The sequence below is a fragment of the Pavona decussata genome, unplaced genomic scaffold (genome assembly GCF_977016875.1).
Source record: "Pavona decussata unplaced genomic scaffold, jaPavDecu1.1 SCAFFOLD_8, whole genome shotgun sequence".
NCBI lineage: Eukaryota > Metazoa > Cnidaria > Anthozoa > Scleractinia > Agariciidae > Pavona > Pavona decussata.
The window spans coordinates 286,402-303,570 of record NW_028145431.1 but is presented as its reverse complement, the minus strand read 5'-3'; the positions used below and the strand labels follow the sequence as shown (position 1 = coordinate 303,570).

The 17,169-nt window shown below is 37.1% G+C and overlaps 1 protein-coding gene across 2 annotated transcripts; it reads left to right on the top strand.

Annotated features, from left to right (window-relative positions):
- Window positions 1-4,346: 4,346 nt before the first annotated feature.
- Window positions 4,347-14,712, top strand: LOC146488711 (matrilysin-like). 2 transcript variants are annotated; one of them, XM_085113004.1, is made up of 9 exons: window positions 4,347-4,523; window positions 5,134-5,326; window positions 6,538-6,751; window positions 8,728-9,023; window positions 9,516-9,548; window positions 9,941-10,060; window positions 11,327-11,341; window positions 12,651-12,767; window positions 14,437-14,712. In XM_085113004.1, exons 1-9 carry the CDS (start codon window positions 4,425-4,427, stop codon window positions 14,439-14,441), a joined length of 1,092 nt encoding a protein of 363 aa, XP_084969130.1. In that variant the 5' UTR covers window positions 4,347-4,424; the 3' UTR covers window positions 14,442-14,712. The 2 variants fall into 2 exon arrangements, with proteins under 2 accessions (XP_084969130.1, XP_084969136.1); XM_085113010.1 differs by lacking the exon at window positions 12,651-12,767.
- The last annotated feature ends 2,457 nt before the right edge of the window (window positions 14,713-17,169 follow it).

The window sequence follows — 17,169 nt, the reverse complement described above, 5'->3', positions numbered from 1 at the left end:
GGGGGGGGGTATTGGGGGGAAGCAGGCTCCTTGAAAATACAAAAAAAAACTCATCTTTGCTACAAAATGACTTCATCACAGAAAAAACAACCAACCTTATAAAGCAGTAAAGTTTTACTGCTGTGAGTTTAATAGGAAATTAAGTTCAATGTCACCTTTTTATTCCTAATAAACCTTATTTAAAAATGGCTCCCATTTTGATATTCTTTTGTTGGTATTCAAATAAACCTTCTTATCTCGCTCAAGAGAAAATATTCTTTTAATTTTTGAGCTAAAGAACGAGGTAAGATCTGGGCTAATTTGAATGCCAACAAAATAATATTAAATGGAAGCCATTTTTTAATAAGGTCTCTAGATCTCCAAAATATTCAGCTATAAACAAGCCTCTATTGTGTTGCTTAGAATTTTAAGGAAAACAAGGTAAATTTAATACAGGAGAAGCAGGATTCAAATGCAAAATATAAATTATGTCGGATGTTTTCCAAAGGTGCAAGGTAACCACAAGTTCCTATCTATCAATGAGGAAACGAGTGATTCAGATGGCACGCGATATACAAAGCCGCTTTGTCTTGGATAAACGTGTTGTATCTGATATCATAAAGTTCAGTCAGCAACATCGATATACGTTTTCTGGTATAACATTCCAATAATGTAGTAAGATGGTAGGGTACGAAGGGATTCTCTGAGATACCATGAAAAATACGTAATTCTGCAGTGAAACTAAATACGTACCATTAAGATAACATTGATCTGGGGTCAACTCACTGTGTAAAACTTACCGGCATTCAGATCAAAGGCGTTTTTGTTTCATCTGGTAAGGAATAAAAATACGAAGCATCATTCTACGTACTACATGTTTTGTGTAAAATATGCGCCAGTATTAAATCACTTCAAAAGTTTTGCATCCATTAGTTTCCCCCGTCATTATTTTGACAGCAAATGTAGCGAAAGCACTAAAGCATGAATGCACTTGCCACTCTGCTAGCAGAGCCTTTCTTTTGCTTGCTCGGGAGGCTCTGCTCGCAGGGTGTGCACTTGCTTGCTTGAAAAAGAAAAAATAAACACGAAGTAATTGTAATATAAATGGAAACAGGATCAAGGATTGCAAATTTGGCTAGAAAAACCTGTTATTGGTAATCAACTCTTGCAGTCTTAAACTCCAGCAAAACTGAAGACTAAAATAGGGCAAGATTTCTAAAGAACGATAAACACAAGCTACAGTGTATACTAAAAAGCGCTTCTTCATTTTGGGATCACTTCATTTTGGAAGGCTGTTCATTCAGCGTGCTATTTCATAGGTGTAAAAGACAGATCCCCTTAATTTAGAAAATTATGAAATGATATTGATTGCAGGAATAATAGATATATAATAGAGGATTATCTTATCGATTTTATCATTTTCATATAATTAACGAAGCAAATGAATCAGGTGGAAGCTAAGGAGTAAATAAGAAAGTTTTACCCCCTTACGTGTAAATTAGAAGCCTCTCTGATTAAATATACCTAAAAGAGCAGCTTCGATGTATTGTTGAAGTCTGACAGGCAACCTGCATCAAACTGAAACCATGTTTATGCCGGGTTTGTTTATTAGCTCATACTTTACCTACCAATTCAAAATTAGCATCCCCACCAAGCAAAAATTAAGTTTAATTTTATAAATGCAAAATCTCTCAGCAGTCACATCACAGCCCAAATTGAAATTCTCTTACAATGTACCTACTCTTAGACTTAATCATTGAACGCAAATGCCGATTGAAAATGTTACTTTGCATAAAAACTGAAAACTGTTCCTTGCGAATATAATATATTATTATGATGGCGATGTAAGGCGCTTGACGAAAGTTGATCAAAATGTATGGTATTTTAATGTATTTTTTATCGTGGCCGCCTTGGAGTCTCAGCAGACAACAGAGTAGCCTGACGTTTTCTTGGTGAGTATCTCTTTTGAATTAGTTACTGAAATGTTAGGGTATCCGCTGTCATATTTTGGCGACTCACTTGATACTTGTTCTCGATCTCCTTTTACTCAACCTCAGCGGTGATCAGTTACACTTAGAAACACTGAAGAGAAGATAACAAGAAGAGTATGTATGTTGTTCATAAATCAGTGCAAAATAAGGACTTTGACCCCTTTGCCTCATTCCACTTCAACAATTTCAAAACCTCCTTAAAATTTTAATGTCCTCAGAGTGTTTCCGAGGTAAGTATATGTTTATGTACATTTTGCTTTTACAAACCACTTTCACCCAAAAAACATTATTAAACAGGAAAACTGCACTTGAGTGAAACAATTAAAAGTGTGGAGCAGGAAATGGCTGTTTCTGATTGCACTAAATACTCTAATTAACGTCTACAATTACTTAAAAGTGTAACTTTTCGAAAAAAAAAAAAAAACAAACAAAAAAAAAAACAAAAAAGAAAAAACAAACAAACAAAGGAAATATTTTTGGTAACATACCCACAGAACTCGCGTCAAGCTAGCGCTTGTAGAAGGTAACAAATTGTATGCTTATCACAAATAAATCTTTATCGCCTGGTAATAAACTCTTATTTCTTGTACGTTTCTGTTTTGTTCTTGTTTTTTTTTTTTCTTGTCTACAGTATTTGGCAAGTCAGTCATTTTTCTTTGATGTGGAAGTTAACGTCAATGTTATCGTTGTTTGAAGTTCAGGGCTTTTTAACGCGATTCGCTATTCGAGTAGTTTCCTAAGCTCAGCTTCAAAACATGAACTTGTCTAGCTTGCCACAAACCTCAGGGCCACCCAACGAAAATACTTAAAACGTTGGCTCCGGTGTTACCAAATCGTTTATGTAAGATAACATAGATTGATCTCATCGGATGCTTTAGCTAGTGAAAATTTAATTTCAATTGCAGAAACCTTTAGGAAACATAATTTTATTTCACGAATTCAGTACCTGTTGTTGGCTAGCTGATCTTTTTACGTATTTTTAACGACACATTTTCCCATTCGAAAACAAGAGGAATTAGTTTTCCAGTGTTATGAAATTTTGAGCCGGCTGACATTTTGACGAAGAAAACTTTTCATTTTCTTTACGACTAAATCCGAACAGATAACCACCGAACTAAACCGTTGTGGTACCCTTAGAGTCTGTCATAGGTTCGATCCCCATCGACAACTCAAAGGGTTGGTTATTAAAACACAGTTTAAACGCGTACGGTGTTTAACAAAAACCACGTTCTAAGCCATTTTCAAATTTTCCAACAGTCATATCTAAACATTGTCTACTGCTTACGATAACAAGAAGGCTTCAGCCCAGACTAAAAAAAAACTATTTATCTACTTAAAATAAACCGTTAATAACCAGATTTGGAGGCCCACTGATTGTCTTAAGCTGCGGCCTAAGCAAGACCCTGTTTAAATAATGGGCCCAAAATGTTTCATAGTCCCTTGCTTGTGGCATGCTAAATATTTTATCTTTCTCATGAAGTGCTTTGTTAATCGGATAGAAATGCTTTGCTAAATGGTACAGTACATAATTAAAAAAAACTGGAAGACGATTTTATTGTTGTGCATCTTTCAGACGAATAAAAATATCACTGTTATTCAAAGTGAGCTGAGCGAAACAATAAAAAAAGGCGAATCGAAGTTATGTTTGTTCATTTGTTTTTTAAATGCCTACAGAATAATTAAAACACATTTAAATCCAGTTGAGTACTTTCGCACTTTTCGAAGAGCTTACATTTTTTCCTATTATTATTTTTCTAAAAAAATTCACTGACAAGTATCGGAAAGAGGTAATTTCAATATATGCTTCTCAATTTAACTTTAACTTGGCCGTTTGTGAGCGTGTAATTTAAGTAATGATATTGTTAAATGATATGCTTGTTTTGAAGAACTAAATGCCGAAAAAACGTAATTCACTACCAGATATTGTTACGTTGAGTATCTGGTTTGCTACAGATATCACCCCGCCGTGTTTTAAATTTGCTTTTAGTAAGGAAAATAAAACAACAAAAAGTATTACCACAAAAATAATAATAAAATAAAATAAAATGGAACAAAAAAAAAATGAGCAGTTGAGGTAAAAAGAGGTTGGTAATAAGAGGAGAAATGAAACAACCGGCATAACTGAAAGGGAAGTTTGCATATTTAATGTGATCTTTTACTTACGAAATGACATCTCTTTTAAAAAGTAACTTTAAAAAACAGCGTTTTTCTTTGTTTTAATCTGATGGCTTTCATGCTAAAGATAGCTCATTCGAGTGGTTTGTTTTGATCTTTTGATGTATTATTTTTTTTGTTACCTCGAGAGGCTTCCTACAAACATAAAACAAAGATGAAGTGTTGAAGTGTTGATTTCCAAGACTGCGAATATAAATTTCTCCTCTCAGCGACAAATCAGTGTTCTCATTATCTAACAAGGCTCAGAGGCAAAGCGAAAAGACGGGACAAGTCCCTGTCATGGCGAAATGGGAAATTTTGCACTTTTTGCTTCTTTTGGCGTGTTTGGAGACCTTAAATGGAGCTCCCTTTCATGATACAGGGGAACCTTTTGAAATAGTAAGTTGGACGCTTCTTTCTGCGCCAAGTTAAATATTCATTTTTCGTTTAGCTCTGTTGATAATTTATACGAAGTAACAGACATTTTTAATGCGGTTTTATTGGCTTCATCTTGTACATTTTGCTGTAGCTGTTTCACTAAAAGTCCCGCTGTTTGGGGGTGCTCATAGCTTTAGCGCGCCATTACATGTACATGCATGTATACATCGCAATGTCTGAATCCTAGCTCAAGCATACAACAGTATTTCCTCTCTGTTGGAAAAAAAAAGAATAGAGCATAGACCACCAAAGAGCATTCTTATGTGATGAGTCCTAGCTCAAGCATACAACAGTATTTCCTCTCTGTTGGAAAAAAAAAAGAATAGAGCATAGACCACCAAAGAGTATTCTTATGTGATGAGTCCTAGCTCAAGCATACAACAGTATTTCCTCTCTGTTGGAAAAAAAAAAAAGAATAGAGCATAGACCACCAAAGAGCATCCTTATATGATGAGTCTTTTTAACATAACTGAGTTAGTATAAATAAAAACAAACAAACAAACAAAAACAGTGCTAAGAAACATATAGCCTACATGGTTATGCATGGCACGTTTTTCCTCTTTGAACATAGCGTTTTCTTAAGAAATACGGCTACTTGTCCCCCATGGAAGATGGAAACCACAACATTGAAGACGCACTGAGAGACTTTCAACAGCAATCGGAAATCCCTGCAACTGGTCTCCTCGATGATGCGACCATTGAAGAGATGCATAAGCCGAGGTGTGGTGTCCCCGATCGCGACGAGGAAAGGTTCTTCAACTCTGGTAAAATAATATAGCATTTGCTTGAATGAGAACCCTAAGGGATAACAAAAGTTTAAGTATATCACCATCATCATCATCATCATCATCATCATCATCATCATCATCATCATCATCATCATCATTATTATCATGAGCATCCTAATCAGGATCAAAAGAAGTATCATTCCATTGCAGCTTGTGAGGTTGGGGAGGGGGAGGGTTGGGGCAATTGGGCACTCACAATGTTTTTAATTTTTAACACTTGTTGGATAAGAATGAACTCCGTTACCTTGTTAACGTAACATGTATCTTCCACAAAAAAATAATAGTAATAAAAGGCACTAAATGTAAACAAAGACTGCGTTGATGAAAGAGCTTTCATGTCGGCGAATTCTCTTCATCCCCTCCTTTGTGGCTTGTTTTAGGTAGTGGTACAGTTTTGCCAATTTGTGGTGTAACGTTCTCATAAGGGCTTCAAATCTGTTTTATTCTGAAGATCCATACAAGGGGATTGGGGGTGGGGTTGTTATGAGTGTGCAGTCGTTGCAGGACTGGAAATAAATTTGTAGATCAATTTAAGCTGTTGAAATCGATACGTTTCTTAAATTTCTGTATGCATTTATGTATGCTGAGCAGAACATTGATAATTGTAAGGTTAAACGCCACCTTACAGTGGTTTTTAATTAAGCGTCGTTAAACCACAACCAAAGTAATTACCCTGGCCAATCACAAAAGAGGCAAACAAAGCAGTAGTACATTAAGAACTTGAAGCAAATCATGTGACTGGCGTAAACCGCGGGAAAACGCTTGCCACAGTCATAATTGGTTTTTGGTTTTGCTTGTCGCTGGTTGACAAAGAGGCGGGACCTTTGCTAATCATCCAGAGCTCGAAGTAAAACAAAGCCTTAGTAAATACCGATAAAGGGTTAGTTTCTAAAGAAACTATGTTGCTGCGTCGGTAAGAAGTAGAAACGAATGTTTGGTTTATTCCCAGAGTTGATAACTTAAGGTAAATTGGCCACCATAAAGAGATCGAGTGCTGACGTTGCAAGCGTTAGCCCTTTGTCATGCAGCAAAGTGAATGATGAAAAGGGCTAACGCTTGAATCGCGAGCACTCGAATCTCTTTACGGTGGCCAATTTACCTTTAAAACATTCGCTTCTCAGTAAATACGAATTATTTTCGACACCCAATCGTCCACTTAAATAACGTCCTTGATTGCCACATTTCAGGATCGCGAGTGAAGAGGTTTGCCGTGTCTCGCAATTGGACAAAGTTGCAGTTAACCTACAAGTTCACCAATTATTCTTCGAATGGCGGTTTGTCTCCGACGGAGCAACGCGCAATCGTTGACAGAGCTTTCAAGATGTGGGAAGCAATCAGTCCACTGTCATTTACCGATGTTACAGACAACGCTGCAATTACCACAACAGATATAACATTGTCGTAAGTTTACCGTTTAGGGCCTAATCACATGGAGGGCGTATGTCTCGGTCCCGGATTATTGTCATGTCGAGCTAGAACATAGCGTGCCTTTACATGTGAAATTTCTAGCACAGCCCAGTAATGTCAGATTCATCGAGGCGTGCCGCGTTGTGGGAAAACGAACTAGCAGTAAAAAAAAAAAAAAAAAAAAAAAATGCTCAAACCGTCTATTTTCGTCTCAACTATCAATGCCATGCGACCTCAAAACGATTTTTTTAAATGTCTAAATTCGTAGAAAGTAGCAGAACAACGTTCTTTACAGTTCATGACAGCTTTCGAGCTCGAAACAAAATAGCCCAGGTAGCTCGTGTGGCTTGACCCTTAGTCTGAAATGTCAGCCGTCTCCTCCCCCTAACCCGCAGGGGGCCCCTGCGTGTCAGGGGGAGGAGACGGCTGACATTTCAGACTACTTGACCGTTTACATGTAAACAAGATAGGGACCTGGGCAAACACACAGGTGGCTCGGGTACTCTCGCCGTCCATGTAAACAGGCCCTCAGTTTCCACTTGACAATAGTTGCAGTAATGGTTACGCAGTGGCCGGAAAGCATGCTGGGGCAAGTTGTCGGTTCGAGCTCAGTTGCAACAGACATTCGTTCTGTGCAGATTTCAACGAATGACAAATTTAAACTCAAAACTTCAAAAAGGCAAAAACTTAGTATATTTGGCAATTTATTCGATTACTTTTCTCCAGTCACCGTTTGCTTCAGTATCGACTAAATGATCTAACGTTCAAAACGTTGGTTTTACACCGCGATCCCAGCGTCTATCGAAAGCCGGTTTTTTTCTGAAATTGCTGTCACTTCTGTCAAGTATTTTCCACTTCAATACAATTGCAAAAGCAATTCTATCGGCCTTCTAAGGTTCATTGATAGCTATAAAATATAATATTTTGCTTTATGATTTGTGCTCATGAACCTCGTATTCAATTTCTATCTAAAATATAGATTTCGCTGATAACTGTTCCATCAAATTCTCTTGGCAAATAGGTAAAAAATATGAAACAAGATCGAAGGAGAAATTTAATTTTCTTGAAATTTTGTGATTCAAGGGGGTCATGGAAAATTGGCTTCAAAAATCTTTTAAGCTCGCGTCCAAGTTTAGCTTGCAACAGTCATAGACTTTAGCCACAGAAGAGTACCAAAAATCTTATTGATATAATACGTTCTTCAACAACTGTTTTATTACATCACATGTCAACATGAAAAATGGAAGCAGCAAATTGATTTTGAATAGTGAAAAACTTGTAACAATGCTAAATACTTTGCCGTGTTTTACAGTGCAGACCCTTACCTTGTATGAAAGACTGTGTTGGATCAAGGGAAGGGGCTCTGTCTGTATACTCCCTCTTATATAATAGAAAATAAGGCCTTTAAATACAAAAATTACAATACTAAAACAATGTTATGGAAACTATATTTATTAGGCCCTTCAGACATGCACAGCGTACGAAAGCCAGATAATGTGATAAATAAGAAAACACCTGCAAATGATAAATCGAAAATTAAGACCCTTCAAGTGCAAATATCTGCGTAAAATGATTGCCCATTTCCATACTCTAACAAATCATGATGCAGGCAGAATATAAAACATATTCACTTCATAAAAGTTTTGCCCGTCCTCCTCCCCTCCCAGGGGAAAGTGCAAATTAGCACATGCCAATCGCATTAATAATGATTTCTGTCTTGCATATTGTGCATGTAATTTTAAATAACTTGGCAAAATAAAGTTGTGCAAATGGCCAAATACTGCTACCATGAGTCTCTTCGGACCGCGTCCAGCCACCACTGCCAATAATGCATGCGTTTAGTGCGAAACTGGACACGCTACCTAAAGTAAATACATTGAAATTGACTACACAGTGCTGTTGGCCAAATGTTCCCTTATTGGTGGGCAATCAAGTATTCTTCTAACATGCATTACGCAATCTTACTCCAGATTTTTTGCTGGCGAGCACAGCCCCTGTAATTTCCCCTTTGATGGTGCAGGAGAAACACTGGCTCATGCCTATTTTCCTGAAAATGGTCGTCTGCACTTTGATGACGATGAGACGTTCACCGACGGTGATCCCAGTGGAAAAAATCTCTTTTCAGTTGCGCTTCACGAGATTGGTCATCTTCTTGGATTGAGACATTCTCACCACAGCAGTGCGATTATGCACGAAACGTACAAGGCATACGATCCACAAATGGCACTCACCGATGATGAAAGACATGGCATTGATTATCTTTATGGTAAGCAGATACAGCTATTTCAATTAACGTTGTCGGATTAAAATCAAGCTAAAAGACAAGACCGCAATGTTTTGTGGGATTATTTTTTATGAATAATTTCATTAAAATCATCCTTGCACGTGCAGGTCATTGTACTGCTAATTACAACATATTGTTTTCTTCCAGGCATGACTGATTTTGATGAATTTATTCATAAAAATCCCACGTAAACTTTCGGTCTTGTCTTTTAGTTCATGCTTTGAACCGACAACGTTAATTGAAATAGCTGTATCTGGGAAGTCGTATGTGATAATGGAGTCTAAATCGATATTTTCCACCCAAAAGGTTGTCTGTTTGACCTTCTGTTGTAGGACCAAATAAGTTTCTTTTGTTGCAGTTTGGCTTGAACCTTAGTGAATGAACTCTGCATGAAAGAGACAGAGAAATATCATACCAGACCCTCTTCTATTTCTAACATATTCTAACCTTGTTCTCATTTTTGTTACATTGCAGCAAGAGGAACTGTACAACCTGACTCTACTATGGGTAGGTTTATTCTATAGCTGCTATTTTCCTGTAATGAAATATACTTGTATGTCCTTAAAGAACAAAACTTATGGTTAAAGCGTTACATTCCTGTTAAATGAGGCCCCTTCGATACCGAAACAAATCAAACAGAAGTTCTTTTCAGATGTTTACATACTCATCGTCCTATTCTTTGGGCAAAACTTCATCAACAAAATTATTCCACCTTTGCTGCCAGATAGACCCTAACTTTCCCCGGTGTAGCCGCCAATGAATGTTACGTCTTCTCTCGTTACAACTGGTTAATCAACGTAATATTTTATACCTTGTAATTCTGATATTAGTACCATGATAGTGATGTGAGCAAAAAATTATGCAATGCGTGCTATTTATCCTTTTCTTTCAAATTGTAGCCCCAGGACAATGTGTTGACAAATCGTCTATCTGCAGTGCTTACCAGAGTCGATGCAAAGACAATACACTTTTGGGTGACAACTTGCGGAAGAACTGCCCTCACACCTGTAACCAATGTGGTAATTTACTTGATATAAAAAAGTGTTTTCACATGACATTACGGTTGCCATGTTGGTGTCCCAAAACAAACCTCTGGGAGTTGAACTCTATTTTTATGTAAATACTTTCTTTTGTTTCAGTAAACCAATATGGCCGGTAGTCACGTGAATGAAAACGCTCTTTGATATAAGACGCTTTTTTGTGTTCCCAGAGCAGATAATGCATCATTAAGGTCGTCCAGATATCGTGTTTGTCTATGCCCGAGAGGTTCACTTACAAAGTTTAATCACGACAAATTATCTGATTAGTACGATGCTCATGATCAGGGCAAAGTGAATATTGGTAATTGCCGAACTCCACTTAGTACCGTTCGAATAACGTGCGAAACGAGTCAGTTCTTTGTAAATTAGAAAACGGGTTTTCCAACCCGCACGCTTATATGTTTTTCCTTTATAGTTTTTTGTTACCTGTAAGAAAAACTTAAGCTGGTTAAATATTCTCTTATTGCCCCGCTGTCTGTTTAAGATAACCGCAAAACTCGTAAAAATATATCGCGACACTACGCACAGGTAATATGATAAAATATATTAAAGGAAACCTCCACTCTGGTAATAAATCAACGTTACATTGTTTAAAATACAATCTAGTTTCAAATTTCTTTGGAAAACACGAAATATTTCCGTGTAGGACAAAACAGGATTTGATTATCACCTATTTTCCCTTTTAAATTTCCCGAGCGCCGCCATCGTGCATTCGATGACGTAATACGGTTGTTCAACAGTTTCACACACAATTAAGAACTTCTGCTTACTAACTATAGCGGCAACCGGCAGCCAAAATGACAGCGCCCAGGAAATTTAAAAGCGAAAATAGGCGATATTCATATCTAATTTTTAGCATACTTGAATGTTGTTTCTACTTTTTAAACGAAAATTTAGAATTTAGACACCATTTCCAACAACTTACGGTCAATATGTTGTCGGAGTGGAGGTTCCCTCTAAATTAGTAACTAGGCGCAAACGAGATCTTTTCTGATGGCAATGGTGTATAACAATTTCTCTTGAACCAAAATCCACAGACATATTTCTTTCAATTCCAAGTTATGGTAGTTACAACGTATACCGTAATCGTACTTCACAATTAGGCTATACGGCAAGGAAATGTTTGGGAATTGGTATCGTGACCTCTTTTGCCTTACCCTTCCAAGATGGCGCCATTTACTGCAACAGGCTCTGTTCTCTCTATTGAGGAGACTGACAAATTCAATTTTATGTTATTTTTTTCAGGAGGACAGGGTGTCAGTAAGTACCTCTTAATAATAAATAGCTTTTACAGTAACTGTTTTAGTGACCGTTCATGTGTTTAGCTTGATGATGCATTAGCTATAGTAGGCCTTAAACAATTTTGGGTTATTACTGGAATGGATACTTCAAAACAAGGATGGACCTCTTTTGGTGTTTACATAACAGAAATATTGCGATTTTTACACTACGAATATCTTATTTTAAACGCTAAAAGAAGCTTTAAGAATCAAAGTAGTGCACTCCTCAAACCCGCTTGAAATCCTATCCAATGGATAATCTCAGAGAGTTGGCTATGACAACAAATGACAGCTAACTGTTTTTAAATCAGAGTTTAAGCCTAAATAGTGTAGATCAGTGCTAGATCCTCAAAACGTTTCTTTCCTTTAACAAATCGACAGCAGTTTTCTATGGTCTATACTCTTATAGACCATAAAATGACGTCAGAAAATGTTCAAAACTCAAGTGGAACCACGAGCCGCAGGCGAGTGGTTTCACTGCCAAGTTTTGGACATTTTATGGCGTCATTTTATGGTCTATAAGAGTATAGACCATAGAAATCTGCCGTCGATTTGTTTTTTACAATAACATGGAAAAAGTACGAGCGGAATTGGCTATTTTTTCCGTTGAGAAAGCGCGCGCGTTACATCTGACGTCATTTTTATTGTCTGTACTCTTATAGACAATAGCTACGAGCCAATCAGCGCGCGGGAATTTGGACAGTTATTGTAAAAAGCTAAATGGAGCTCTATTCTCTCACGTCTCTGTCTAAAATGGCCCTGTGTTTTCGTCTACGTCAGGACTATCACGCTCAAGATTACTACCTTGTGTAAACAACATAACGTATCCAGCCTTGTTTTGCAGTATGCATTGTAGGGACAACCTTTTTGCAACAGGTGCTGTTTTGAACTGTAACTTGTTTATACTGTCATCGATCTGTACATTCATACATCGATTAGAAGGTTTCGTTCACATGTTGATAACCTCGTATTTTAATAAGTGGGGTTTAGGCTACATATAACGCAGTACCTTTGTTTGTAAGGACCACTGCAACAGCACTAGATCCTGTAGTAAAGGATCAAATCAGCAATAAATTGACGAACAAATACTATCAAAAAGAAAAAAGCGCTGATTTCATGATTGGAGAAAAATGTTGATTCCAATAGTTTGAAATAAAAAGGTGCAACTCTTCTTCATTGTGTTTCAGAAAACGACTCTAAGGGCAAATACGTTACAATTTAAAACCAGAGGGACGAGGCTTTCAACCAAAGTTCCTCTAAACTATTTTTGTCTTTATATTTGTTCTTAGCATCATGCAGTAATACCTATCCTGACTACGTTTGCGGTTTCTACTTAACCCACGGCATTTGTCGCACGGCCTTCGGGCAAACCAAATGCCAAAAGACATGTACCAACTGCGCCACAGGTAAAAGTGTCGTGTAAAGAAGTTAGGTAATATTTTCGATCGTTGAAAGTCGTTTCTATCGATAACAATATTCCTGTTAATATCAGAGAAATTACCTTCACCTTAATTCGATTGAAATAAAAAACTTCGAACATGAAATCGAACTGATACTCAAATTGTATACATTGGATAACATGGTAAATTCGCCAATTCGCCATAGATCCGCCATAGATAAAATAATAATAATAATAATAATAATAATAATAATAATAATGATGATGATGATGATGATGATGATGATGATGATGATGTTGATGATGATGATGATGATGATGATGATGATGATGATGATGATGATGATAATAATAATAACAATAATAATAATTTTAAAAGACGCTAAAATGGTATCATCAACTGTAAGAGTCGAGAAGCTAAGATGCTTTAAAAAGCTTTAAAAATCTTCTTACCATTAAAAGACGAAGTCATGTGAAGAAATAAATGCCATAAAAATTGTCGCCAGGTAATGTTTTAGGAAATTGCGCAAATTTTGGGGTGATGCTTTAACAATTGCGAAAGTTTACGTTTGTCTGCGCCCTGCTAATCATACAATATCACAACCATTCTCGGAGAAAAAAATTCCAAATGCGTCTGAAGGATGCTAATAAAGGTAATGAGTACGGAATATTCAGAGAAAAGGCTCTCTTCATAAATTAAAACTGAATGTTTTATGCTAGGGTGGTTTTCGTTCATGTAGCTGCATTCCAACAGCAACACCGCCATTATCATCACCATTATCACCATTTCGTCACCATCACCATCGAAAGAAGTGGCTGTCTTTACTCTAGCGGTCCCGACAATAACCTTACGAACAAAATTATTAGACCTTGAATGAAAGGGAGACCAATATATGAGTCGATCAGAAGCCGGCAAAGTGAACTCCTCTCTCCTCCCCTCCCCCTCCTTATCAAATCTCTTGTTACCAGAAAAAGAGAACTAATTTGTATCCCTCTGGTTTTGAAACACACTATGACGTTAATTGTATGCTCACCTGGATCAATTCGCAAATTTGTGGGTTGCCCCATGCACTTTGCTTCCGAGCCCTTCATATGATCTTACTTGGGATAATGAAGGCCTGTTTAAACGGTATCAAAACTGGTTCAGCACGCGTTCAACACTTTGTTGAACCAATGTTGGGAGAGTTTGAACGGGCCTTCGTTATACCAAGTAAGACCAAAATACCAAGTAATACCAAAAGCGTGTTCAATCAAATTTTAATCGGTTTAAACTTTCATTCATTAGCCATACAACATTTCCTGAGTTGTCGAAAATGTTGAACGGTGTTGAAGCCGTTTGAACACTCCGTTCAATATTTGCCCAAAATCCGTTCAATTTTTGTAAAACGAATGTTGGACACATGTCGAACGAATGTTGGACACATTACTAGATAATAAAACGAGTAGGTGTGCTGACTCTAGGCTATCTCGCCAATAATTTTCTTTAAAAGTTTCTTGAGCTCTTCACTTTTGTGGTCAAGGTACTGGCAAGATCCTCCGGCCAATCATTATAAGCAGGCTTTTAAAAAAAAAGTATCTTTAACTACTGTTTAAGGCATATTTTTTTCAAACAAAAAAAAATGCAAGCCTTTTTTTTTACTTTTATCTAATTTTATCTAATTTTGCTTTGTTTCAAGGATGATTTGATTGTTTCAAGGATAAAGTGCTGAACGAAAAACCGAAACACACCCCGAGGAGTTACAATGAAGACAAATAACAAATAAGTTAAAAATATTTCAGTAAAATAAATGTTATAAATAAAAGGTCGCATGGAAGATATACATTCCATTAAAAAAATAACAATAAATTTTGTAGAAAATTTCTGATAGGTTTAAAGACATAAATTAAAAAAAAAAATACATCCTGTATACTGATAACCAATTAAAGCATTAAAGAATAAGCATTAAAAATGATATTTTGTAAAATGTCTTATAAACAGACAATGAAGAGAGGAACAGACAAACTAAATAACACGAAACTGTGAAATCTTTGCTGATTTGCTCTTAAAAACCCGTAAGCTTACAGTTTCGGAGCAAAGTAATCAAACCCACATATCGTTTCAAAGCCTATAACTTTTTTTTGATAAAGGAAAGCTGTACCCAGACAGAGACCTGAAGTTCAAATTGAGCCAAGATTTTAAACCTGAATTCCCCGCCTGACCATTTTACTCGCTGGAACATCGGGTGGTTACAAGATGTTCTGCAGTTATTTGCCTCAATAATCATGTCCGTGATCTTTAAAATTTTAGGTGTGCCGTTGCATGGGGCAAGGAGCTTTGTCAATCATAGAACTTGAGCCAATGAAATGCTGTCATATCTAATAACACCGAGATTTTTAGGCAAGATCAATTTATCTCGTGGTCCTTCTCGCCTTCATTCCCATCGTGTTAACATCCGAACGCAGATTTCCGGTACTGTAGAAGAATTATTCCCCCCCCCCCCCCCCCCACGAATGTTTGGCTTATACTGATAATTGCCAAGTAAAGCTAAGAGCTTCGAGTCCTGACGTTTCAAGCTTTAGCCCTTCGTCAGAGCGAATCCATTGGATTCTTCGTGAGATCCAATTAATTGGATTTAATGTTAGTTAAAGTGTGAGTTTTCCAACACCTATCGTCGCTGTACATGTGAACTCTGCTTCTAAACTAGGCCCGGGTTGTTGAAAGATTGGATAACTTTAGTTATTATATAGGCAACTCACAGTCTCAGTAGCGTTTAAAATGTATTACTTGAAGTGAATTTTAACAGTTACCTGATAACTTTCTTCCCTCATGTTCTCTCTTTGAACAACCGGGGCCAGGATTATAACTTCCCGCTACACTGTGAATTCAGTTTGGTTTATGCAGCACTATATTTAAAGTTTGAAAAAAACAACAACAACAAAAACAAACAAACAAACAAACAAACAAAAAAAAAAGAAAAAAAAGAAGAAGGCATTAAACAAAAGGAATATGTGTCTTGTCAACGAAAGTGAGATCTTAGACACGTTTATAAAACGTTGCTGACAGTCGATATTTGTTTAATGTAGATTAACTGACAACTGATAAATTAAATCTTATCAACAGGCCTGTATGACCGTAACTAGCATCATCCGACGTAAATTAACAGCTGTAGGCCTGTTGCTTTCAGATGGCAACACTTTGCCTTGTTTTGACATTCCATCCAATATTTATTCAGCGGAATGTAAGCACCTGTATGAAAACGTCTTTTGTGCCGTCAATTTTTACTTTAACGCAAACCTCTTTGTTTTTATTGAAGATAACTGAAATTTTATGCTTTACTTTAGCTTATAAAAAAAACTCCACTCCTCGCACTTCCAAAAACAAAAACATCCTTCAACAGTTACATCATATTTCGCGCTAATTTTTGAGGCTTTTTTTCCCCAGCTCCAAGTTTTGCTGGGTGAAGCGTCGTTATTGGCAAAAGTTGGTTGTGTCAAATTCAACCGAATATATTAATATGCATGAAGCCGTCGTCGATCGGTTAGTACAACAAATAGTTTCAGGTTTCTTGGTATTGATGAATTAACTCTGTAGTAGGTATGTTAAAGTGCTAAGTGAACCCGTGAAATTCCTACTGAGCGTAAGTCCTAGTAATGAAATGGGAAACCGCCAGAGGCAAAGAAAAAAAGTCAAACCTATCCGGGAATCGAACCCACGACCTCCGGGTTTGATTATCCATTGTTCTACCGACTTAGTTCTTGCTAGAAGTCAGATTGGAACAAGTCTGATGATAATTGTGGTAAATTGCGGCAATGTGAATGTGAAACGCTAGTTCTTGTGTCTTCGGGTTTTTTTCCCCTCTACCAACAAAAGAACTGTGCGTATGCTTAAAAATGCGTCTCTTGCGAATACCAGTCCCTAGTTGTGGTGATGGTGAAATAGCGACCTCGATCGCAGGGTTTTTATTAGGTTTAGACGGTCACTGCTTGTACTCTGTGTCTTATTAGGTGACTTGAGCACAACCACTCTATGAATAAAATGGTGTTCGTCTTTGTTTCTTGTTGTGGCCCGATAATTTCATGAAAGTGACACAAAGCTCGTGTATTTTGTGTTTTGGTTAGGTCCGTATGAGTCGAAGAACAGTCATTTGAAAAATTATTGGAGCATTAAAAGTAACTACTGTTGTAAAACGTGAGCCGGCTCGGCTTTTACTACGAAGCAATTGTGCGGAATGCAAGGCAATCTAAACAATTTGGTGTTGAGGGAACACTTTTTCTGGCTTTGGAGTGAATCTCTTCAAAGTAAAAATTTCGCGTACAACGTATACGTTGCTTTTCATACGACACTACACTACCTAATTAGTGTTTATGTTTGGCTCGTTTTAACTGAGGCCCTACCGTGGGAAAATTCAGGCGTTGATGAACTGACTACT